General features: G+C 39.1%; 1 protein-coding gene across 2 annotated transcripts in view; it reads left to right on the plus strand.

Moving 5' to 3' along the window:
- The first annotated feature begins 238 nt into the window (after positions 1-238).
- The window catches only part of Fat3 (FAT atypical cadherin 3), a 525,564-nt gene continuing 498,557 nt past the window's right edge, over positions 239-27,245 (plus strand). For both annotated transcript variants that reach the window (XM_042685232.1, XM_042685233.1), the window contains exon 1: positions 239-3,527. In XM_042685232.1, coding sequence (XP_042541166.1) covers positions 239-3,527 — 3,289 coding nt within the window. The remainder of the gene's footprint in view (positions 3,528-27,245) is intronic.

A 27,245-nucleotide genomic window follows, 5' to 3' on the forward strand; every position in this document is an offset into this window, starting at 1 on the left:
GGTTCAAGTGGTAGAATGCCAGCATTAGAGAAAAACCCAAGCAAAAGTGTGAGCCTGTGAGTTCAAGCCCCAGTACTGGCATGCTTGTGTACATGCACACACACACACACACACACACACACACACACACACACACACACACTTCATATCAGTTTTCTAATCCTTCTCTCCCTCTCTTCTAATTTAATTGGTCTTTTTTCTCTCTGTGTTTCTCCCTGCAGAATGGAAAGATGATGCAATGGATGTGATTATGAGACTCTGTGTGGGTGCGCGCCCTCCTTCTTGCCTCATCCTGCTGCTCCTCAAGTTGTTGGCCACCGTCTCCCAGGGGCTGCCTGGGACGGGGCAGCGGGGCCTCCACTTCACACGCCCCATGTATAATGCTACAGTGCATGAGAACTCAGCAGCCAGGACCTATGTCAACAGCCAGAGTAGAATGGGCATCACCCTGACGGACCTCTCCTGGGATGTCAAATACAGAATTGTATCAGGAGATGAGGAAGGCTTTTTCAAAGCTGAGGAAGTGGTCATTGCCGATTTCTGTTTTCTCCGGATAAGAACTAAGGGTGGCAATTCTGCCATATTGAATAGGGAAATTCAGGACAATTATTTATTGATGGTAAAAGGTTCTGTCAGAGGAGAGGATTTGGAAGCATGGACCAAAGTGAACATCCAGGTTTTAGACATGAATGACCTGAGACCTCTGTTCTCCCCGACAACGTACTCAGTTACAATAGCAGAAAGCACACCCCTGAGGACTAGCGTAGCCCAGGTCACAGCAACAGATGCAGATATTGGATCCAATGGAGAATTCTACTATTACTTTAAAAACAAAGTTGATCTCTTTTCAGTTCATCCCACAAGTGGTGTCATTTCGTTGAGTGGACGGTTAAATTATGATGAGAAAAACAGGTATGATCTGGAAATTCTGGCGGTTGACAGAGGGATGAAGCTCTATGGTAACAATGGAGTGAGCAGTACCGCAAAGCTTTATGTTCACATTGAACGTGTAAATGAACACGCTCCAACCATCCATGTTGTTACTCACGTCCCTTTCTCCCTGGACCGGGAGCCCACGTATGCAGTGGTGACTGTTGAGGATCCTGATGAAGGAGCCAATGGAGAGATTGAATCTGTTTCCATTGTTGCAGGGGACCCTTTAGATCAGTTCTTCCTGGTGAAAGAAGGGAAGTGGATGAATGAGTATAAAATCAAGGAGAGGAAGCCGGTTGACTGGGCAAGCTTCTCCTATGGCTATAATCTCACTCTTCAAGCAAAAGACAAGGGGTCACCTCAGAAGTTTTCAGCACTAAAAACAGTCTACATCACCAACCCCAAGAGAGATGCTGTCAAAGTTAGATTTGAGCAAGAAACCTACGATGTGAGTATAAGTGAATTCTCCCCTCCTGGGGTTGTGGTTGCTATAGTAAAATTAAGTCCTGAACCCCGAGATGTGGAATACGAACTATCACCTGGTGAGGATGCCGAATACTTTAAAATAAATCCTCGGTCAGGCCTGATTGTCACAGCCCAGCCACTGAATACTGTCAAGAAGGAAGTATACAAACTGGAAGTGACAAACAAGGAACGGGATTTAAAAGCACAAGTTACCATTGGCATAGAAGATGCAAATGACCATACCCCAGAATTTCAGCAGCCATTGTATGACATTTTTGTGAATGAAAGTGTCCCAATAGGGACAAGTGTCTTAACTGTCTCTGCTTCTGACAAGGATAAAGGAGAGAATGGGTACATCACTTACAGTATTGCCAGCCTAAATCTGTTACCATTTGCCATTAACCAGTTTACAGGTGTTATTAGCACAACTGAAGAATTGGATTTTGAATCCTCTCCAGAGACATACAGGTTCATCGTGAGAGCCTCTGACTGGGGTTCGCCGTACCGCCACGAGAGCGAGGTCAATGTGACCATTCGGGTAGGAAATGTGAACGACAACAGCCCTCTCTTTGAAAAAGTGGCTTGCCAGGGAGTTATTTCCTATGACTTTCCAGTCGGGGGTCACATCACTGCTGTCTCAGCAATCGATATTGATGAACTTGAACTTGTAAAGTACAAAATCATTTCTGGAAATGAACTTGGTTTCTTTTATTTAAACCCAGACTCTGGTGTTTTACAGCTTAAAAAGTCACTGATGAATTCCGGCATGAAAAATGGCAATTTTGCCCTCAGAATTACAGCGACAGATGGGGAGAATTTTGCAGACCCCATGGCTATTAATATTTCTGTGCTCCATGGGAGAGCGTCTTCAAAGAGCTTCAGTTGCAGAGAAACTCGGGTGGCTCAGAGACTGGCAGAAAAATTACTCATTAAAGCCAAAGCAAATGGAAAGCTGCATGTGGAAGATGGATTTCTTGACTTCTATTCGATTAATAGGCAAGGGCCACATTTTGACAAGTCCTTTCCCTCTGATGTGGCTGTGAAGGAGGATCTGCCCGTTGGTGCTAACATCCTGAAGATCAAAGCCTATGATGCTGATGCTGGCTTCAATGGAAAGGTGCTATTCACAATATCAGATGGAAATACAGATAGCTGCTTTACTATCGACATGGAGACTGGACAACTCAAAGTCCTTATGCCCATGGATCGAGAGCACACAGACCTCTATCTCCTTAACATCACCATCTATGACCTAGGCAACCCACAAAAATCGTCATGGAGGCTGCTGACCATCAATGTGGAGGATGCCAATGACAACAGCCCAGTATTTCTTCAAGACAGCTACTCAGTTAACATTCTTGAAAGTTCAAGTATTGGGACTGAGATCATTCAAGTGGAGGCCAGAGACAAAGACTTGGGTCCTAATGGTGAAGTGACTTACTCAGTCTTGACGGATACACAGCAGTTTGCCATCAATAGCTCAACGGGAATCGTTTATGTAGCTGACCAACTGGACCGAGAATTCAAAGCCAATTACTCTTTGAAAATAGAAGCCAGAGACAAGGCAGAGAGTGGTGAGCAACTGTTTTCCGTTGTCACCCTGAAGGTCTTTTTGGACGATGTCAATGACTGCTCCCCAGCTTTCATTCCCAGTAGCTACAGTGTGAAGGTTCTGGAGGACCTCCCAGTGGGCACTGTTATTGCATGGCTGGAGACCCGTGATCCAGACCTGGGGTTGGGGGGCCAAGTGCGCTATTCTTTGGTCAATGACTATAATGGGAAATTTGAAATAGATAAAGCGAGTGGGGCCATCCGCTTGAGCAAAGAGCTTGACTATGAGAAGCACCAGTTCTACAACCTTACAGTTCGGGCCAAAGACAAAGGGCGACCTGTGTCTCTTTCCTCTGTTTCGTTTGTTGAAGTGGAAGTGGTGGATGTCAATGAAAATCTCCACACCCCCTATTTCCCAGATTTTGCTGTCGTTGGAGCTGTAAAAGAAAACTCTCGCATTGGAACAAGTGTCCTACAGGTGACAGCTCTGGACGAAGACTCTGGGAGGGATGGAGAGATCCAGTACTCCATCAGGGATGGCAGCGGTCTTGGGCGGTTCAATATAGATGATGAGAGTGGTAAGTCACACATGTTTCTCTCAAACCATCAACACTGGAAAAGAGAGGCCTGTTTCCTCACTTAAATAGCTTCACAAGTGACTTGGTATTTGGTGTACACGTTGCAAAGCTCAAGTTGGAGAGTGTTGCTTTGCTGGAAGGTCTGTGAAACAGTGCAAGTCTCAGTTCTGTGATGTGCTTTCTCTTGCTCAGCAATCCTGCTTTCAGGTTATCTTTTGATAAGCGTGAGTAATTGTAACCTCTGTAGATTGTCCCTCTGACCCTAGCTAAATGATTGGTCCTGATAAAGTCAATTAAGTTGGGATTGGTTTTAGATTAGAACTGTGAAATTGATTTTCAAATGGATCTTATATAAGAATCTCCCTTTCCTTACTGCTGGAGTGTTGTTGCTTTGGTTGCTTGGTCTTTCGTGTTTAATGGGCATATCTCATCCTTGAAGGATGGATATTCACGTTGTTTATGCTTTATTAATACATGGGATTATGCTTTTACAGATGTTAAATAATAGAACACAGGAAGCATATTGTTAATTTTATTTATGAGTTGATTTTAAGACATTTTTTGAAATCATGGATTTTTATAGAACGTTAAGAGATGCACACTTTTGATCTACCATGGCCTAAGTTTTGATAGTGATTAGAAGGGCTTGTAGGAAGTTATAGCTTTGTAGAGTTACATACAATATATCAGTAATGTTAGAAAATGAATTTTTAAAAAATTATTACACATTGACCGAAAATTAATTGTATGTATACTATCTCAATGAGATGTACAAAACACTATGTTGAAAATAAACTTTACAACATGAGGGGGAAGGAAGGAGTTGGAGAGGTGGGGTGGGAAGGGATGGTAGGGGAAAAACAAAGGAGGGGGTAGCAATGCTTCATAGGAAAAGTACTCATTACCTTACTCATGTAACTGTAACCCCTCTGTACAGTATTTTTACAATAAAAGAATAGGGAGCAAAATTGTCCCAATATTTTATGGCCCCTACCAGTTTACCTTTCATTGTAGATATTAGTATTAAAATTTGTCATTGCTTGCCTCTAAATGTACATGTGTCTAGATACTCATGTGTGTAAGTCTTCCTTTCTTAGCACTCTTCCTTTTTCGTGTCTTAGTAGTTTCCAGACAGCTCAAAAGAAGCAACTGTGTTCTCAATTCTTGTACAAGTGCTAATGTTAATACTTTGTAGTTTTAGTGCAAATTTGTATTTGTTATCTAAAGGTCTACAACATTTTTAAGTATGTTTGATTTGGTATCCTGGTCAGTTTAGGATGGTATAAAATAAGCTGAAATGGCTTTTAAACAGGAGGTGCTCATTTCTCTCAGTTGTGGAGGCTAGAAATCTGAGATCAGGTGACCATTAAAGTTAACATGAAGGCCTGCCTCTGGGCTTATAAACTGCTGACTTCTTGCTGTGTCCTCGGTGCTAGAGTTTTGGTCTCTTTTTTTCTATAAGGGCACTATTGCTATCATGAGGGCCTCTCCCCGCTCCATCTCATTTATATCTAATGATTTCGCACATACCAACCCCCCCCACACACACACACTTTATTTTGGTGGTCATGGGGCTTGAACTCTGGGCCTGGGTGCTGTCCCTGCACTCTTCAGCTCAAGGTCAGTACTCTACCACTTGAGCCACAGTGGTTTATTGGAGATAAGAGTCTCATAGACTTTCCTGCCTGGGCTGTCTTTGAACTGCGATCCTCAGATCTCAGCCTCCTGAGTATCTAGGATTTCAGGCATGGGCCACCAGCGCCCATTTTTAAGAGAGGCACACATTTGATCTACCATGGTCTAAGTTTTGATAGTGATTAGAAGGGCTTGTAGGAAGTTATAGCATTTTAGAGTACATACAATATATCCGTAATGTTAGAAAATGAACTTTTAAAAAACTATTAAACATTGACCGAAAATTAATTGTATATATACTATCTCAAATTTAGACTGTGCTTTTGTTTAATAGGCATTAATTATTGCCAGTAGTAATCATATAAACGCTATTTAGTGTCATAAGGAAAAGTTCAAAGTTCAAAATTAAAGCTTTGATTTAGACATATGTTGTATTATTTCCAATAATTTGGTTGAAATGTATTCCACATCAAGTAAAAATCAAAAGAAGAGGGAATTAATCTTCTTTAATGCCTACTTTGTTCTAAAACTTTACTTCTAATACTAAAGACTTGGTTGAAACCATGCAGAAGTTTTGACAGTAGTATCTTATTCAATGCTCCCATCTTCCTCATGAGGTAGGACTAATAATCATGAACTCAATACTGAGGTTCTGAGAAGATGGGAAACTTGGAGGTTAGTTTCAAACTTAGCTTTGAGTAACAGCCTCCAACTGGAACATAAGTATGGGTTTCCTTGAAGGTTTCTAAGTCTGCTTAAATTTGATGTTGATCTAAGATCTCTAAGTGACCCTGATGGTGTCACAGAACACTGGTTACCTTTCCTCTTTTCTTTGTGTACACCCACTGTTCATTAGATTCTCTGATGTCAAAGCTCAGTTGGTGATTCAAGTAGATGTGGGTAGGCCATGGGAAATGGGGACATGTCAAGCTGAATTACTAACTCCTGCTATCTAGAGAACTTTGTCATATCACATCAAGTTATTTTATGGGGAAGTTGCATGTTAGTCTTACTTGATGCAGCTATTTATTGTGTGGTTTGTGTTTCCCGTATGTGGTGTTCTACTGTTTTTACCTGGGGTCTTGTTTTAAGAAAATGTGTGCATAGTTTCAGCTATTGAAATTGCCTGTATATTTTTTGTCTTAGCTTCAAGATTCTGATTCATCTCTGTCAAAAAAATAACAGGAAAAGAAAAAATATAAAGACTAGGTACTGTCTGTAGTCTATAATCCTATTTACTCTGGGGGCTACAGTGTGAAGAGAATCACAGATCGAAACAAGCCTAGGAAAGAAAGTATGTAGAACTCTGATCTCCATTTAATGACCAAAAAGCTGGAAGTGGAGTGTGGCTTAAGTAGTAGAGCACTAGCCTGGTGCCAGAAAACTCATGGACAGCACTCAGGCCCTGAATTTAAGCACACAAAATGCTGATTTCCATATATTTTTTCTATTGCATTCAAGAAAGGATAAAATACATTTTTGCCATCAGTGGTGATAATATAATAATGTCACTCACATTTTGGCATTGCTTCATGACTTTAAAGGTTCTTCTCTACAAATGTTAACTCCTTTGCATCAACCAGCTCAGTGAGTACTACAGGGTTACTTCCCCATGTTAACTATATATGATTTTGCATGAACTGAACCTAGAAGCCAAGTCCTAACCCAGTGCTCTTTTCTTTCACATTCATTACAAATGCTTTATGCATACATTCTCAGAGGGATTTTTTTTTGGTTGGTCGTGGGGCTTGAACTCTGAGACTAGATGCTGTCCCTCAGCTCTTCAGCTTAAGGCTAGCACTCTACCACTTGAGCCACAGTGGCACTTCCAGTTTTCTGGTGATTTTTATAGGAGATAAGAGTCTCATGGACTTTCCTGCCTGAGCTGGCTTTGAACCGTGATCCTCAGATCTCAGCTTCCTGAGTAGCTAGGATTACAGGTGTGAGCCCCTGGGTGAGGGGTTTTTGTTGTAATTGAAAAAAAAAAAACCTGCAGTAGCAATTTGCTTTCCTTTGTATCATTTATTTCATTTGAGCTCTGCTCACAGGCAATAAAACTAGGGTTAGTATTTCACCATTTTGCAGGAAAATAAGATTTGGATTTAGAGTTTTTATTTTTTTTTATTTTTTTAAGAGTTTTTTTTTCATTCTTCCTCTTACTACTTATGTTTTTTAAGATCTCACCCTAGAGGTTGTCAGTATTGATGGCCTGGATTTATGCCAGGGGATTGAGGGGTGGATGCGAACTTTGGCAATTGAATGTTCAACAAAAGTAGCTATCACTGGGCAATGAGGTTTATATCACTCTTTAAGAGTCTTATTAGCTCTGTGCCTCTAGACCTAAGCACTAAAATTCAAAGTGCGGGCTTAATGGACAGCTACTTAGCCCTGTTGCTCTTCCTGAGATATTAGTGCAGACTCCTTTGTCTCTTGACCTGTGGTCATGGGATAGCCTAAATTTGTTTGGATTTTTGTCTTTAAAAATTTCTGCCTATTAAAATTTGTAAGTCAGCTACCAAAGATTACTCAATTATTCAACATTAGTTACTGACTCTCAAATTTAGAATATACCTGAATCACTGGAGAATTTGCTAACAATTCATACTCCTAGGCCAAAGTCCCAAAGATTTTTGTTTGTTTGTTTGTTTGTCAGTCCTGCAGTTTGAACTCAGGCCTGGGCACTGTCCCTGAGCTTTTTTCCTCAAAGCTAGCTCTTTACCACTTTGAACCACAGTACCACTTCTAGTTTTCTGATGATTAATTCAAGAGAGAGGCTCATGGACTTTCTTGACCAGACTGGCTTCAAACCATGATCTCAGCCTCCTGAGTAGCTAGGACTCCAGGCAGAGTTCTAGCAAATTTGCTTGAGGCCCTAGGAGAGAGGGCCTTACCAGGTTATATTCTTTCTGTAGCTAGGACTCCAGGCAGAGTTCTAGCAAATTTGCTTGAGGCCCTAGGAGAGAGGGCCTTACCAGGTTATATTCTTTCTGTAAAGTCTTTTCCTTCTTTTTATGAAAGGCAAAATGTAACTCATGTTTTAGATGCTTTTCTTTTCTAATCAAGTTTTACAATCCCAAATAAATGTTTTATTATTCACAATTGGCGGTCTTTTCTTCAATGCAATGCCTTCCCAATGGATCCAGAATTTATTTCTGTGCTTCAGTAATTGTGGGGCTTCTGTTTTGCAAAAGAGCATATGCTGGGATTACTTGATGCATTTAGAAGTTTTATGTTCTTGACTTTTTTGGAGCTGAGTGAACAAAACCATGTCTTTGAAATTCTTTACCATGCACAGGCATTAATAAGTGTTTACTAAGTTTCACAGTAAATGGATTAACTGTGCCTGCCCCTACCCACGTTGGATTTGATCACAATTTAAATCACCATCCCGTAAAATGCAATTTAATCACTTTTTCCTTCACAAAGCACCCGTTCTTATTCTTCAGCACAACAGGAATTCATGTTTTTAGCTACTCAGTAGTATTAGAGGTTTTTTAAAAAGAACACACATGTATTTTAAACTCTTTTTCTACTAGATTATTTTGTAAGCTGCAAACTTGAACAGTAGCTTTAGAATTTTATTTATATGAAGTTAAGAAATATTTGACTCAGATGGACTTTTTTTTAGTTTAGGAAATATAGATAATTGAGAAGATACTGTACCATTTGTGATTACCAGTTATTCCTTCTTTTTTTATTAAGGATCTATGTGCCCCAGAAACTTTGGTTTTAAAGTACTGCTTCAAATTGTCAGAGTAATCCAGCAAAGTTTTCTTAAACATAGTCATATTGTTGACAGTGCTAAAATTTGAATTTCAATGAAGTATAAATATTATGTTATTTCTCAATTCCCACTCTACCAGCCCATTATAACGGTGTTAAGCATTCGTAATAGTCATGTTTTCCTGTTTTACTTCATAAAATAATCTTAAATCAAACTGGCTTATTGAAATCGCTCTCTCTATCTAGATAGATAGAGAAATAGATTTTTTTTCTTGTCCTGGAGTCTGAAAATAGCTGAAGCAGTATGGTTGCAGACTGTGGATTGGTCTACATATCTTCCAATTCCAATCTGTCCAACTTCAATCTGTCCTGCAGACACATAAGAAAGATGCTGAAGACTTGTATTGCCCCTTAAAGCTTCCACTCAGAATTGGTCTATATCCCAGTAGTCAGAGCAAGCCATGAAGCTAAACCCAGCATTTCTACAGAAAGCATTCCTTGCTGAAATCTGAATGTTGGTAACATCTCAGAATTTATAGGTTGTAATTTAATACCCAGTGTGTTATTAAGGAGGTGGACAATTTGGGAAATTAACAGAAACGTTCTTACATACAGAATCAGCTTAGTTAGTATCCCTACAAATAATTCAGGTGAATGTACCTGCCCCTTTGTATGGGGACCTGTCTGGAAGGTACCATTTATGAAGAATTCTTCCATCACCACCTCTTCTGTCACCATGACCTTGCACTTGCCAACTTCTGGAACTGTGGGGTCCAAACCTTTGTTGTGCATGGAAGTGTGTACAGAGACATTCATTATACACGCTTCGTCTAGGAGAGAGGGGTGGACAGGAATGAATAGTCACCAAACAGAAGGATAGCCTGCCATTCCTAAGGTATCTCTCACTCCTTGTTACATTCAGCAGCACTAGCAGAACACTAGTTGGCTCAGTGGAAGCAGCTGAGCCAGGTGCTTGTGGTGCAGAGGTGCAGTGTTAGTCACAGGCATTCATGGTGGGAAGTGTCCCTGTCTGTCTGGGAGATCTGAATGCTGGTGCAGGTGATCATGACGTGCTGGTGACCATGACAACATAAATTCACATTTACTCAGCACCACTTATCTATCTACATAAGAAATGTAGACATGGATACATTCAGTTATTCCATGAGGTATGAATATTATTTCCTTATTTTTTACACATTTGATGTTCCACGAAGAGATACACATACGCATGGTGCATATGTTGTTACATTGATCTTGCTTTGTACTGAGGAGCTAACAAGCATGTTTGCAACTTATTTGAACATTGAATGTCCTTTTTGTTTTTGTTTTTGTTTTATAGAATCCACTTAAGAGGCTTAAAAGACCTCATACATATCTGGATTAAGATAAATAATCAAAACAAAGTTTCTCAGACACATCCATCAGTACCATCTTTGGAGACAGATTATTCCATCAAAAGATATATATATATATATATATATATATATATATATATATACATATATATATGTATATATATATATATATATATATATATATATATATACTTGTAAATATGTTTAATGATGTGTGCGATCTCTCCACTCTCTACCCTTCCTTCTGCCCTCAGTAGTCCAGGTGACTGACCTCTCCCCCTCCCCTATCATTTGGCTCATTGCTTTCTGATATTGGTAGCAGCTTAAGCAGGAAGAACAGGAGTTGGATCAGGGGATTGAGCCCTTTGACTTTGTCCATACTGGCTACTGTGTAGGCTGACTGCATCTCTTGAGCAGTGGGTGGAAATAGTTCCTTGATGTTACTAACCTTGCAGCTGTACTACTTTTTTTGTTTGTTCATATTTTTCCTAAGCCCCTTGCATAGCTTTGTAAGTGGTGTAGTCATTTCTTCGTTATCAAGTATGAGTGTGACATCTGTTTCCTGCCAGATCTTGTCTATTAAAATAGTATTCTTTTATAAATATTTCTAAAATAAATTTTAAGTGTAAATATGGCTTGAGGACTGATGTTTCTAGCTGTTTATATTAACCCCAGTTTCATTAACTGCTCTAATGTATGGGAGCCCTGTGGAAAATGTAGAGAGTTAACCATTATTCAGTGCTTTATTTTCTAGGGTAAGAAAAGGAAGACAGAGGACTTGATCTCCCCATCTAACTTGTACTTTCCACTTGTTTTCTATCATCAAAGGTTAGCTTTGGCTCTGCTAAGAGGCTTTCCCACCAGACAAGAAAGGTAGAGACCATGTGCCTGTGGCTCATGCCTGTAATCCTAGTTACTCAGGGGGCTCAGGTCTGACAAATATAATTCAATGATAGCTCGGGCACAGGAGTTAGGATACTTTTATGTCCAGTGAACCAGCAAAAAGTTAAATGTGTGGTCCAAAGTGGTTGAGTCCCAGCCTTCAGAGAAAAAGTCAAGAGAGAGTGTAAGACCCAGAGTTCAAGCCCTAGTAACAGAATTAAAATAAAAAGTAGGTGTTGCCCTGTGTGATATGGTTCCAGGATCTTTCAACCTCTCAGACATCATGATGCTTTGCTTTGATCATTTAATCCAACTTTCAAGGAAAGACTAAAGTCATCCAAGTGAGTCACGTTTATGTAGCTATTTCAACAGAGAAACTGTTTACTTACTACCGATGCAATGTCGGACATTATTTGTATGCTGTCTCTGATTATCAGGTAGTCAAGAAAGGTACATAAAACCCACAAGTTTCAAAAGCTGTGTTGTCACAAAAAGTTAGGTGCTTTTGTCATTGCAGGAACCATGAGCTTCAGCCCAGATATTAATAGGATGATTAATCCCCATAGCAATGAGTCTCTCACATACTATAATAACAAGCTTCCTTTAGGTTATACTTAGAGGCCCCAGAAATCATGTTTATCCTATGTATGGTTGTTAATCTTTCTACAGTCCTTTTCTAGCTTTTTTCCCATTCAGATTTGCCTGGTATCTCCTCTTTGATAGGCTCAGGAATATAACAGATGCTATTTGTTTTTGTTGTAATACATGAAAAACACAGACTAAAGTGTGTTTACTGTCTTTGTTTTTTATTTGAGAGGATATATAAATAAATATATGTATATGTATTTTATTTATAGCAAAAGAAGTTCATTGAATTTTGGCACATTCTTACCCTTATGTTTTCTCCTTGGACTCAGAGCAAGCACAAGAGAGTAATGAAGTTATGATCAAGTAACAGTAGAAACTTTTCTTGGCTTAAGACTTTTCTGACCATAATTATGCAAGACAAAAAAATGTTTCCCAGAGGAGCCCTGAACGCTCCATAACATTTTGATGAACTTAGGAGTTGTCATGTAAGCCAGGTGGTAAAAAGGACTAGAAGCTTCTGGAAAATAATGATTAGCATGTTTCATTACTACTTTCAGCAGGTGCCTTTTTCTTGACCTCTTCCTAATTGTGGGATAATGACAGTTGAAATTTTAATAGAAGACTGTTCATTCAAATCTGTAATATTGTCTGCATTGTGTATCAAGCTTGAGTGCTGTTTTTCTCTGTATAACCAGTAAATGATGAAAATAATGACAGCTATAAAGATATAATCTAAATAGGGCAGTAGGCCAATAGTACACAAATGTGTGTGGTCTTTTCCCTGTAAGTGGTCTTCCTTTTACATTTACAAATGGACTTTCTAGTGACTCACTGGCCCTTCAGGTCAGGGTCCTTATTTCCCCAGTGCCCAGTGATGCCATGTTATTTTTATTTGTTCTATTAACAAAGTGAAACTTTAGAGGCATAGTCAGTAGAGGCTGTAATATACCAAATGATTGCTTCATATATTAGTGGCTATTCCCACGGTATTGGGATGAATTTCTTGTCCTCTGTGACTTTGATAATAGCCTGGATCTAAGATCTGTCTTTTTAAAAATGATTCTTATTTCTGGCAGGTGTCATGTAAACATACTTAATATTATTTTCCTTTATCATTAAAGTTGAAAGAATTGGAGAGTTTGGTAAATATTTATGCAGTCTTACTACATTTACAATGTTTCATTGAAAAGCACAAAATGGGACTGTAAACTGTTATTTTTAGCTTGCCAATTTTTATGAAAGCTTTTCTTATCAATAGAATTTACAGAGTTGTGTGTAGAATTCAGTTCAATTTATATTACATTCTGGGTATATGAGTTATTGAATATGATAGTGCTTTCCAAATATTCCCATTGGAGATTGTAGGATTTAGTAGATTCTTTGTGCCACTCTTTGTAATTAAATTTAGCTTTCATTTGCATAGCACAGTTAATATTATGGCTGCTTTTAAAAAGCAAAGCTCTTCTGAAAAAATACTTCATTGAATATGAAATGTCTTGATCTAAAACATAGGTAAAATTGGAGGAAATTAAGATAAAAATTTAAGCACACACACACACACACACACACACACACACATTGTGATCCAGGCACTAGTGTCTCACATCTGTAATGCTATCTACTCAGGGGTTAAGATCTGAAGGATTATAGTCGAAACTCACAGGTTGAAGAGAGGCCCATGCTTTTGTATTTCCAAAATAAACATCATCAACTAGATTGGAGCTATAGCTCAGTGGTAGAGCACCACACAAGCATCCTCAGCACATCAAGTTCCTGAACTCAAACTCTACTACTGCCAAAAAGAAAAAAAAAGCATATGGCAAAAAAGGTTAAAGACTTTCTGGTTTGCTTACAAAATCTATGAAGGTTAAACTGTTTCATCATTTTGTTCTCCATTGACCTCCTCAAGGTCTGTCTCTCCTTCCTTCTTCTCTCTTTACCTTCTTCCTTTTCTCTTACCCTCATTTTCTTCCTTTCTCTAGCTCAGTACTCATTGTGCAAATGCTTTTCCCTAATGCAGAGCTTGACCCTGAAGAGGATGGACAGATGATTAAGTCAAGGGCTGGTATAACGACAGAAAAGCATGTAATTGCAAGCTGTGTAGTATACAAGTGACACTGAATAAATAAGTGTTTTATAGCCATTCATCATGTTTATTGTGACCTCGTGTCAGCCTCTTGCATCCTGGGATGACTTTTACAAATTCCAGTTGGAGACAAGACAGTGTGGCAGATAACTGTAGTGTTAAAATAAGCTGATGATACATTAGTCCTTAGTGAGGAGGGGTACCAAGACCTAGAAACGAACTTAGGTTCTGTGGGGCTTAAAGCTCAGACCTGTATGATTGGTTCAAGGGGAAAAAAGGAATAAAAAGTTAAAAAATAAATAAGCAAGTTGAATAACTTTATTGGAATTGTTTAGACTAAGAAAGAAATTTAGAGTGACAAATTTAGAAGTCAACAAATAGCATCCACATCGCAAAACGTAAAAAAAAATGTTTATTGATCAAATATATAGCAAAACTCTTAAATACTTTTTCTCCACATTATTTTTGTGTCTTTTTTTTTCTTTCTGCCTGTACACAGGGCAACAACTTTGTGACAGTTTTTGTATAAAAGTATAGAAAGAATGTTTACGCTTTCCACAGTGTGGTTGATGAAATTGTTTTTCTCAGAAATGTTTTCCCAGAGTCACAACTTGTATTCATAAATATACATGAATATCAAATATACATATGCTATGTAAATTTTCAACATTGCTGTCCAATTTGGAAGAACTTCTTTCAAGTTTCTTCTTTTTTTGTATGAGCTGCTACAGATATTCTGACTACTAATGATGTCGCCACAAGGTCTGGACTCCATAAACAAACAAAAAATATCCCAAGTACTGCAAGTTCTGTGAATCGAATCAATTAAATAAAAGAATGTCATGGTGCATTTATAACTGGTATGCTGCATTATCTAGGAGAGAAATTTTCATTTTGACTGTGTAAGAATCAAGTCTTCCTATTACAAGTGTACATGACTAATGATTTGGTCATTTTGTTCAGACTAGCTTCTGGCTCTGAACATTTTGAGTGTAGTTTCCCCATCATCCTTTGGGTAGCCATATAACTGCAGTATTTCCATGCTATCGTGTGTCAGTAGGATGTGTAGTAGCAATGTTTTGGGGAGCCGTTGTTATATCGTGATGGCCAAAGGATTCTTTTAGAATTGATGAGGAGCCATATGAATAATCTCAGTATATGTGGACTATATAAAACCTTAACTCTGTCCTTCCTACATATAACCTCAACTCTGTCTTGAAGATGCCTGGAAATACTTAAAATGCTAGGATTCAAAATGTAATGGAGGGGCTGGAAAGGTGGCTCAGTGGTAGAGTGCTTGCCTTGCATGCATGAGGCCCTGGGTTCAATTCCTCAGCACCACGTAAGCAAAAAGAAAAAAGCCAGAAGTGGCGCTGTGGCTCAAGTGGTAGAGCACTAGCCTTGAGCCGAAGAGCTGAAGGACAGCACCCAGGTTCAGAGTTCAGGCCCCATGACCAGCAAAAAAAAAAAAAAAGATGGGGAGAAAGCTGAAAGGAAAAGAAAAAGAAGTTTTGAATTCCTGTTGTTAAAATATATTACTCCTACAAAACTCATGAAAATGTTAAAATCACATGATCTATTTTTAGGGAAACTTGATTTAACTGCATTGTGTTAATTCTGTATCTGTCCAGCAATATTAGCAATGGAACAATGTTCTGAAGGGAGGCTTTACAGTCATGCGAAGGAGAATCTGAATGGTTAAGCTACAATAGATAGCTAGTTTTTACTTGAGGATTTGCACCAGTGATCTCAAGTATATATACTAATAATATGATATACTACATTTTGTACTATATGTACTTTATACATTCCTATTTGAAAATAGAAATTTTTATTATAGGAATTATAGTATTCTAACATATTTTGGGTTAGGATTGTTTTCTTAGAGTAAATCAACTGGAGACGGCCTATCACGCATCTATCACTCTCTTAATGGAAATGAGAGATTTACTAAGAAGCCAGCCTCAGGTGGTTATGGTCTCATCATAAGCTATTTGTAAGCTGCAAACCTGACATCATGGTTCAGCCCAAATCTGAAAACCTTAGTGTCTCTCAGCTGATCATGTAATTCTAAACCTAAGGCCAAGTCTTAGATTCCAGGGTTAGTCATTTGACCTTGGGTGAAAATATATTGAGATAATCAGCCTGTAGGTGAAAAGATTCATTTATCTCATGGTGGCAGGCTCTATTGTTTTTGGTTCTTTGCTGAGGAGGTACATCATGGCAGGAGGCAGTGATAGAGCAAATTGGCTCACTTCATGGCAGCTTGGAAGCCGAGATAGGAAGAGTTCAAGGACTAAGCTGCACCCTTCAAAGACACGTCCTTCATGACATTCTTTCTCCAACTAGGCTTCACCTTCCAATGGCTCATCCAACTATGAACTCATCAAAAATTAATCCACTGGATTAATTGGTGTCTGGAGGCCAAGCATTCAGTAGGTTTGTCCTCTGTGGTGACCATTTCTATCTAGTCCTGGAGATGAAGGACACCAGTTCAAGTCTTAGAGTCTAAAACCTGGAGAACCTGAAGTTTAGGGACAAGAGAGGTTGGTAACTTACCTCTAGAAAAGACAGCAAGTTTGCCTTTCTTTTCTGACAATTAATTTTAACCAGGTCTCAGTCTGGATGGGACGAGCTTGAATGGTGTGGCTCCATGCTGGGTGAGGGCATTTTTCCTTACCCAGGTCACTGATTCAAACGCCAATTGCTTCTGGAACATACTTAGAAAGAAGCTTTAGCAGCTAGCTGGGCTTCTCTTAATCCCAGCAAATTGGCATCTATCTACCACACATTCAAATGTAAAACATATAATAATAATAACAATAATAATAATAGGGAAATAATAATAATTATAAAGCAAATAAATATGATGAATAATTTGTTGCGTGGTTGAAAGTGTGAAGGCAAAAAAAGAATTGAAAGGGTAAATCGAGTATACAGGTGATTAGTGGGATGTGATCCTGAAGGAATTGTTAGATTTGTAAACTGATCATTTTAACTTGCAGGAAGGTAAGAATGATAGGGAATATGTTTGATTATTCACATGAAACTCTAAGAGTTTCATTGTGATTTTAAAAAATAAACATTGAGCTTTTGGGCAAATATAATTTAACAGATGCACATTTTTAAAGCCTAGACTAAACCTCTTTGAAGGTATTTTCCAGTGAATCAAAAACTTGGCTAAAATAAACCCCCATCTCAAATTCCTCTAATTGAACCAAGCCCTCAACATAACAGGAAAACCTTTTTCACTACCCCTATACCTTACTCTTGTTGTGTGCTATCTCCCTGCTGGGGTTACTGTTCTGAATACCATTTCATAGAAATTGTCCTGCATTGTTGTAAGAGACACTCAGATGAAGTGAGTGTTCCACAGCTCCCAGTTGCTCAGTGGTACTCTGAGTTTCAAACTCAGGACTTGTAAATGCAGCTAGTACTTTGTCCAAAGTTTTTTTGGTAATTAGAAGGCATCTGGATTTGGGGGTATCACTGTTAACTGGCTTAGTAGCCGGGCTGTGCAGCGCTAACATGGCTGGAAATATATGTCATTTTGTCCAAAAATGGGGATGCCAGGGTTAACTGTGAGGTTTTCATCACTATCCTTGATGGTATTTTACAGCATAATATTTCATATTTTGGAGTTTACTGTCCTAAGAAAGTCATATTTAGCATTTGAAGCAAATGAAAATGTGAAGGCACACATTTTTTGTTTCTTGGTTGGTTTCTTTGTGTTTTTAAGACCAGAGTTCAGTATATGTCTGAGTCAAGCAGAAAAGGTCAGATAAGTTGATGTTAGGGGAATGAACTCCAAGATTTGTTTCCTTTAATGCAATTGTTTCTAACATATTTATAAGATGATTTCTTTGTTGCTTTGTATGCCCCTCCTCTATGGTATAACCCCTGCTTTCACTGTATCTGATGGTATAATTTGTGGAGGGGAAGGGAAAAAACAAATTGTTCAACTAGAGATACAGGTGGACCCATTGCAGCAATGAGATGTACAAGTCATTATGTCGAAAAACGAACTTTACAACTTTGGTGAGGGGTGGGGGGAGGACCGGGTGAGGGGAAGGGGGAGTATGGGAAGGGATGAGAAGGGGAAACAAAGAGGAGGCAACAATGCTTGGTAAGAAATGTACTCATTATCTTGCCCATGTAATTGTAACCCCTCTGTACGGTATTCTCACAATAAAAAGAAAAAAAAGACTAGAGTTCAAACTTAGGTCCTGTACTTGCTTAGTTGGTGCTCTACCACCTGAGCCATGCCTCCTGCCTGGCCTGTTCCAGGGTATTTTGGAGATAGAGTCTCGTGGAATTTCCTTTCCAGGCCAGCTTTGAACCTCAGTGTTCTGGAATTCAGCCTCCTGAATAGCTAGAATTGCAAGCATGAGGTACCCATGCAGGGTGGAAGCACACATTTTCAGATCACATATTTTTACTTTTCACTTCTAAGACTCTAAGTCACTAACATTGGCAAACATTTTTTCAGGTACTTGTTTACTCTGCATTTATTAAGTTGTTTTTGATAAGATAAGTGAGTCTGATATCAAGCCAACAGCATTAAAATGAGAAATGCTCACTTTGTTATAAAGAACAGGCGCAGCACAAACCAATCCCGGATGGTCTCAGGTGTGCTGAAGGAGTCTGTGCTGTGGCTTCCTCACTGTTGACAGGAGGATGCTAAACTGAAGGAACAGGTCATAGTTGCAGGGGTGGGAGTTGATGGTGTGTGCGTGTACAGGTTGACAGAAAGAGAGGCCGCTATATTCTTTTGTACTGATCAGCCAAGGCAGTTTGTCCTAAAGCTGTTTGCCTTGTCTAATACCATTTCTAGTTTCAGGTGGTCAGAGCTACAGAGGGAGAGCAACCTGTTCAGAGAGTACAAACAAGCCTGCTAATGGCTCTCTAGCAAACTCCATCCTCTGGTTGGCCCATGTGCTCCCTTCACACTCAAAAGCAGCTTAGCAGCATTGGGTGCATATTACTCCCAAAAACATCTCTGTTTGTAGCATGGGGATATTTCCTAGTTGGCTGATCAGTCTTAATATAAAGACATTGGAAGCAGTAGATTTTCTGTGTTTCCAACTGTATTGTTTTTATTAACTGCTGAACAGAGCTCAGAAGCCACTGCCCCTCTCAAACAAATGCTTGATCCTCTCACTTTGACTAGGGAGTGGGTTTTATTTGCATAGGTGCTTGGTACTGATTCCAGTCTCTTTGTTTCTGATTTGGCAAATATTGAAGAGACATATGAACCCCAAATAATTATACTAAGAAACATAGAAAATATTGGGCAAGAGGCTATTGGATTTCCATAAGTAAGCAAATATATTCTGAGAGCTCATGGGTGAAAATTGCCTTTTATTTAATGAGTCATTTTTATTGGAAGGTAATGATTATGTCCAGGCCATAAATACAGTGTAAATTCTTTTTAGTGGACGTGAAAAGATGACTTTCAATTGCATGCAGCTTTTTAAGGGCTTAAGGACATTGAAGTATGAATTCAAACCTAAGCATTCTGCATCTATGTAAGTATAAAGAAATGAACAATACCCAACAGGGACATATGCATGGAACAAATGTTTTTGATTTTGTTTTTGTTTTTGCTGGTGTGGGGCCTGAACTCTGGGCCTGGGCACTGTCCCTCAACTCTTGAGCTTAAGGCTAGTTGCTCTACCACTTGAGCCACAGTACCACTTCCAGCTTTTACTGCTTATGTGGTGCTGAGGAATCGAACCCAGTGCCTCATGTATGCAAGGCAAGCACTCTACCACTGAGCCACCCTCCCAGCCCCAACAAATTTTTTTATAACTGTAATATTATATAGTAACTTGAAGAAAATATATAATAGCATCTTTATATAATAATAAGAGTTAAAATTTAAAAGTACGATTTTAGCCCAATGCTGTGGCTCATATATGTAATCTTCGATATTCAGGTGTTTGAGATCTGGAGGATCAGGGTTCTAGGAACTCAGGCAAAAGCTTTGCAAGACCTCATCTCATTCAATAAAAAGCTGGATATGGCAGTGTGATCCTGTCACTCCAGCTACACTGGAAGCTGTCCAGAAGATTGGAAGGAAGATGCAGCCAAAAAGGTGTTGGGAACATGGGTAAAGTGCTGGGGTATCTGCCTAAGTAATCTCAATGCCCTGATTTCAAAAACTAGTACTGCCAAGCAAACGTCTTTTATTGTCACAATGCCCCATGGGTTATCTAGCCTCTCTTCCATTTCACAGATGAGGAAATTGAGAGTCAGCTAAGTCTGGTGACTTGGTCAAACAATCTTTTCATTTTTTTATTTAATATACTTATTATTTTCTTGGCCGTGCTTGGGTTTTTACTTAAGAGTCTTGCACTTGCTAGGCAGGTGCTTTATCATTTGAGCTATACCAACCCCTGGCCATGTTTGCTTTACTTATTTTTCAGAGAGAAAAACCACCTCTTTTGCAGGTATTGATTCTCCTACCTCTCACTCCTGCATATTTGGGATTACAGATGTGTGCCTTGATACCTGGCTCTTGGTATTTTATGAAGGTATAATTTTAACATCTAGAAATCTAAATAACTGATTCCTCAAAGCTTGACTTCTTCATTCAGGAACATTCATCTACTATTATTATGTGTTTAAATTTTTAATATTTTATAAAGATGTTTAAAAAATCAAACTGTTATCCAGTCACTAAGTGATATTCAGGTGCTGTGTTGTGTGAATTCTGTCTGTATTAAGATTCTGTTCAGCTGCCCAGACAGCACGTGACCAGCTGATACTCAAGTAGCCAAATTATCAGACTGGTTTGGAGGAGGACTGCAGCTCCAGCTGGGTTAGCTAGAGTAACTGAGCTTACCCAAGGTACCGTACACAGGTCCTGATTAAACTAGCTCCCTGCTCCCATAACCCTTTTTCTTAGTTCAGCACTGGTTGTGCGTTTGCCTTACTTTTACCTGATCATAAGCTCCTTGATTTATTGCTGACGCATCTCCATGTCCGGCTCACTCAATGAGTGGCATATGATCATTTCTAAGCAGATATGTTTGAAAGGAAAGTAGAAGGAAAGGTGGAGTATGCATATGCAAGAGCAGCTCACTGTCAGCCTCTCATTCTTTCCAATGGTTGGAATAGATAAAGTAGACAAGTTGGCTGGAAATGGGCTTCACCTCTGAGTACCTTGTGCACCTGAGCATCTATTCCTGTACCTTTGTTCTCTTGTGGTTCAACACTCGATGATGCCCAAGGCAGCAGATAAAAATCAAGATTCAGAGAGTCTATGAGGGCTTGACTATCGATATTGAGTGTCGCTAGTATCTTCCAGCCTTTTAAGGTCCTGACAAATACTATGATAATAGGTTACATTTAAAATATCAATCTGAAAATAATTGAAAGGCCAGTTTCACTGCCTTCAGTGGATTATGCTTATGGCTTCCCCCCTCCTGTCTTAATCAAGTCAATAAAGTATCTAGAGATATCTGCCTGTCATCTCTCATCAATATCATGTCAAATTCCCAATGTTTTCTTGTCATGTGCTTGCTTTTTCCAAATAATGTGTTTTATGCTCTCTGCTCCAGTTCTTAGACCACATATCTTGTGGGTCTCTCATTTGGAGAATTTATCTTCAAGATACCTTTCTATCTTTCTCTCGTGACTTAAGCCTCCTAAATCTAAAAACCTTCCTCTCTTCAGCAGGTGCGTTCTCAAACCTAGTTGAAACTTTAGGTTCATTTCATGATGTTTTTTGTTATTTGGCTGGTTTGTTTTTATTTAGTTACTGTACTGACACTGGAGCTTGAAAGTGAGACCTCATATTCTTGTTTAGCATTTTTGCTCCAGGCTAGCACTCTACCACTTGATCCATATCTCCACTTCTAGCTTTTTGCTCATCAGTTACAGATTAAAGTCTCTTGGATATGCTTGAGTGGTTTGGCTTCAAACTCTGATCATCAGATCTCAGCCTTCTGAGCAGCTAGGATTACAGTCTTGAGACACTGGCAATAGGTTCCAGCCTAGAGTTTAAAATATGACCGGCCTTCGTCCTTGAATTTTTCAAGGGCTTTAGAATCTAACACTCTCTTAATGATATCCATCATATTTAATTACCAGAATGTTGTTTTATATGCACTGGCCTATCTTCATTTTTTTGTAAAAACACATTAGTAGTTGTGTATTCCATTTGTGCTGTTGTAACAAGATACTTTAAACCGGGTAGGTTATCAACAACAGAAATAAATATCTCCTAGTTCTGCTATCTGGGAAGTACAAGGTGAAGGAGTCAGCAGAACTGGTGTCTGGTGTGGGCCTATTTCCTCATCTAATCCTGTCTTTACATGGTGGAAGTGGTGAGGTGTTATTCTCAGGTCTCCATTATAAAAGTGTGAATCCACTCAAGATGACTGGACCATGATGTAATCACCCTCCCTCCCCCCCCACACACACTAAAATTACTGTCATTCCTAGTATCACCATAGTTGTGATTAAGATGATGGCATAGGAATTTGGAGGAGTCAATCATTCGGACCATCCCTCTTATTTGATCTCATTCCTGCTCCACAGGCTTCCCTTACGTAACATTTTAGGGACCTCTTTGGATATATTTTATCTCCTGCACTGGAAACTACACTTTTACATTTTCTCCACAACTCATTTTATGCTGTATACTAAAATGTATTATTCATATGTAGTACAAATACCTGGATTCCTTGCATATTTATTCTCTATTTCCTCATTCAAAAACGATTTATGGATTTAAAACACAAAAGCATTCATTTGTCATCAAACAGCACTCTTCACAATAGCTAAACCATAGATACAGCCTAAGTATCTATTAACAGCAGAACAGATTTTTTAAAGTACATGTGCATATGTGTACATGTGTGTGAGTGTGTGTGTGTATGAGAGTGTGTGTCCGTCCGTCTGTCTGTGTGTGAATATGTATTATTCAGCCAGAAGAATAAATGGATGTGGAACTGAAGGTATTATCATGTTAAGGGAAATAGGTAGGACTCATAATAATGTCATGTGGTATTTCATATGTGAAAAGTAAATCTAAAGAAAAAACTATACATGAATATAAGTGGGAGACTATTGGAGAAGAGGAATGGTGGGGGTGGGAGGGGGAAAGAGAGGGCTCAGGGAAGGGAGAATGTGATTTAATACATGGAAACATGTGTGGTAAGGTCATAATGCAACCCATTTCTTAAAAGTTGTAAGATTTAATGAGTGATGAAATGCAAAAAAGAGGATTTAAGTATATTGTATTAAAAGTATATTACATATAATATAAAATGTATATTTATATAGCATTATATCGATATTTATAGTTATACATGATATCTTTACACTTTTTATGTTTTTATGTTTTTTATTGTAAAACTAGTATACAAAGGGGTTACAGTACATGAGTAAGGTAATGAGTATATTTCCTATCTAGCATTATTACCTCCTCCTTTGTTTTTTCCCCTACCATCCCTTTCCTCCCCACCCCCTCCTTCCCCTCTCCCCCCATGTTGTAAAGTTTGTTTTCAACATGGTGTCTTAATGTTGTTTTGATTTGCATTTCTTTAATAGCTAGAGAGGTTGAGCATTTCTTCATGTATCTATTGGCCGTTCTTATTTCCTCTTCAGAGAAGTTTCTCTTTAAGTCTTTAGCCCACTTGTTTATTGAGCAGTTGTTTCTTTGAAGATTTGTTGTTGGGGATTTAATTTTTTGAGTTCCAGGTATATTTTAGATATGAGACCCTTGTCCATTGTATGGTTAGTGAAGATCTTTTCCCAATCCATGGGCATTCTATTGATCTTGCTAGCTATGTCCTTTGCCATGCAAAAGCTCTGCAACTTCATGCAATCCAACCCCAGTTAGAATGGCTATAGTCAAGAACTCTAATAACAACAGATGTTGGAGGGGATGTGGCTAGAAGGGAACACTACTGCATTGTTGGTAGGAGTGTAAACTTGTTCAATCACTTTGGAAAGTAGTATGGAGGTTCCTCAAAAGACTGCACATAGAGCTCCCCTATAACCCAGCAATCCCACTTTTGGGCATTTACCCGAATGATCACAAACAAGACCAAACTAAAGCTACCAGCACAAATATGTATGTTGCAGGATTATTCACCATAGCTAAGATATGGAACCAACCCAGATGCCCCTCAGTAGATGAATGGTTCAAGAAAATGTGGTATATATACACAATAGAATTCTATGCCTCCATCAGAAAGAATGACATTGCCCCATTTGTTAGGAAGTGGAAAAAATTCTTTTAAGTGAAGTAAGCCAGGACCAAGGAAACATAGGTCCCATGGTTTTCTTTATTTGCAATAACTAGTATATGTCTGAGACAAACAGAAACAGTCAGTTGGGTGAAATGAACCCCAAGATAAGGACTCAAATGGTTTTTCTTTCTTGCTATTGTTTCTAACATATGATTTCTTTGTTGCTTTCTATGTACCTTCCCCATGGTATAACCCTTGTTTTCACTGTATTTAATGTTGGTATAATTTGGGGAGCGGAAGGGAAAAAACAAAATTTTTAAATAGGCATACAGGTGGATCCATTGCAACAATGAGATGTACAAGATGTTATGTAGAAAAAACGAACTTTACAACTTTGGTGGGGGTGTTGGGGGAAAGGGAGGATGGGAGGGCAGGAATCGTAAGGGGAAACAAAGGAGGAGGCAATAAGAAATGTATTTATTACCTTGCTCATGTAATTGTAACCCCTCTGTACAGTATTTTCACAATAAAAAACTTATTAATTAAAAAAAACAATTTAGGCAAGGGGGAGTATAGTTGTGGAGATGGAGGGAAGAGAGGATAGGGGAAAAACAAAGGAGGAGACAACAGTGCTTGATAAGAAATATACTCATTACTTTGCTCATGTAATTGTAACCCCTCTGTACTGTATTTTCACAATAAAAAACTTAAAAACATAGTGTCTTGTACAAGGCCATTGTTACAATAGGTCAACCTGTATCTTTGTTTCAGCATTTTGTTATTTTGACTTTGGTGCCCTGCATCTTGTATATACATTTTTATAATTTGAGGAGGGGAAGGGAAATATCTTTACATTTTATGACATAAATATCATAAAGGAACCCCTTACAAAGCACAATTAATATGAGCTAATAAAAATGTGTGAAGGAAAACTGTCAAACACTTCTGCATTCATCAGGCTATCACTTCTTTTCTGACATGTAGCATAAAGGACTTTGATAGATTTCCCCTTTTTGTTGGACTGGGAGGAAGGCCTCCATGGTGATGAGGGGGGAATGTCTCTGCTCTTCCTACCATCTCCTGGGCTATGTGGGAACTCGAGCACAGCACATTACTTTGTCCTTGCCTCCCTGAAAATCACTTTGATCGACTATAATGGGAGAAAAAGCCCTAACCTAGGGCTTGGATGGTTCATTTTGTGAAAGCTGGAGTACTCTTCTGCATCATTGACAGAAAATTTTGTAGAATCACTTGACTTTTTCATTCTTCTCTGCTCAGTCAGAGTCAGAAGCTTGGAGTTGTGATTGATGACATTCCAAATATTAGGACAGTTTTGCATCTTCTAAAATACAATTTTGAGCTTTGCACTTGTCATTGTTTTGGAACTGATCTTGTACCTAGAGAATAGCCTTTGTAGTTGAAGATTTGGGCCACATAATTCTGTCTGCATGTGGATAGATGTTCAAGAAGGAATCTAGCTAGTGTTTGGATGAGTAATGTCCTGTAATGGAGCTGTGAGGTTGCAGGAGGTCAAAGGCCAAGCTGAAGGAGCTAGGCAGGTCAGGAACTGGAGAGCAGCTGGAAGGAGTGATGGTGATAGCTATTGTGGATAGAGCTGTGCGTGAAGCTGGTTGGGAGGTCAACTAATCAAATTTCTGTGGTCATGAACAAGTGTGTGTGTGTGTGTGTGTGTGTGTGTGTGTTCATGTATGTATATATTCAAGGAAAGTAGGAATGAAATTGTTGTCTCAGGATCAGTGATGCTAAACATTATCGGGAGAATTTTGTGTGAAGGAGCTGAAATTGGAAAACAAATATAACTGTGCTTGTCCCATGGATGGAGTGTCTGTCACCTTCACAGTGCCCACTACAACCTGACCTTTGACTTGTGTCACTTGGTAATACCAAGAACAAACATTTTTGCCTGTGTTTTAAGGCCTTCAATTACTCCTGTATTTCCCAATCATCCACTAATGGTAAGGCTTGACCATCCATTTTATCTGTCAAGTCCAGTTTTTATGACTTTCTTTTCTTTGTTTTGGAGCACCCCCTCAAAGCAAAACACAATAAAACACAACATACTGACTGAGCTCTGTAGTGTGAGGGGAGGGATGCCCAGTGTGACTGCCTAGTAGCACCACAAGGCATAATTATCCAGGCTTCCAAGCTGAGAATTGCAGCCAGAATTATTTAGCTCTCTTCACAGAGCTTGAGCAAAATCTTTACCCTCAGGCCAGCTGCCTTTAGAGAGATTCACTTTTGGTGACACTCCAGTCTTTGATTTAGCAGTTAGAATTTGTCTGCAGGTTGGGGAATGAATGGGTGCTGCTATAGACACCCCCATTCCGTTTCCTCAGATCCCACTGGCTTCTCAGCATCAGCTACAGAGGAGATGATTTCCAAGAGAAAGCTGGTCATTTTCTTGACTTTAAAAATTGAAGTAAACCTTGGATAGTTGAAAATTGTCCATTTTAAAGAGCTCATGTGGCATTCTTCCATTGAGGATCGCGGATGATGGGGGTTGTGATGAATGATGGGGTGATATAAATGGATGCCAGATTGAATCTTCCTTGTACAATGAATTGTTACTAATAAAGAAACTAAAGTGCAATGACACTTTCTCATGTTGTGCAATGTGAATACTCTATACCTATGGAGCAGCCATTCTCCATTCCCTCTCAATCTCAGCCCCTGGAAAATATTAGTTATTTGTGTGTGTGTGGAGGGGGAGATGTTGTTGTTTTTGTTGTTTTTATTTTCTATTCCTGGCACTTGAACTCAGAGCCTGGATGCTCTCCCAGAAGCTCTTTTGTTCACTTGAGCCATACCTCTACTTCCAGCACTTTGTTCTTTTTCTTGTGGTTAATTGGAAGTAAGAGTTACTTGTCTTTGAATCTCAATCCCCAGACCTCAACCTCAGCCTCCTGAGTAGGTAGGATTATAGGCGTCAGCCACCAGTGCCCAGTATAGTTTATGCTACTTAGTAAAAATAGAATATAGTTATATATATATTTTTTGGGGGGAGGATCCGGTCGTGGGGCCTGAACTCTGGGTCTGGGCACTGTCCCTCAGCTCTTCAGCTCAAGGCTAGCACTCTACCACTTGAGCCACAGCTCCACTTCCGGCTTTTTTCTTTTTGCTTATGTGGTGCTGAGGAATCGAACCCAGGGCCTCAGGCATGCAAGGCAAGCGCTCTACCACTGAGCCACCTCCCCAGCCCCAATATAGTTATATTAAAAGA

Source organism: Dipodomys spectabilis, unplaced genomic scaffold (genome assembly GCF_019054845.1).
Source record: "Dipodomys spectabilis isolate Male_0828 unplaced genomic scaffold, ASM1905484v1 ptg000094l, whole genome shotgun sequence".
Classification (NCBI taxonomy): Eukaryota; Metazoa; Chordata; class Mammalia; order Rodentia; family Heteromyidae; genus Dipodomys; species Dipodomys spectabilis.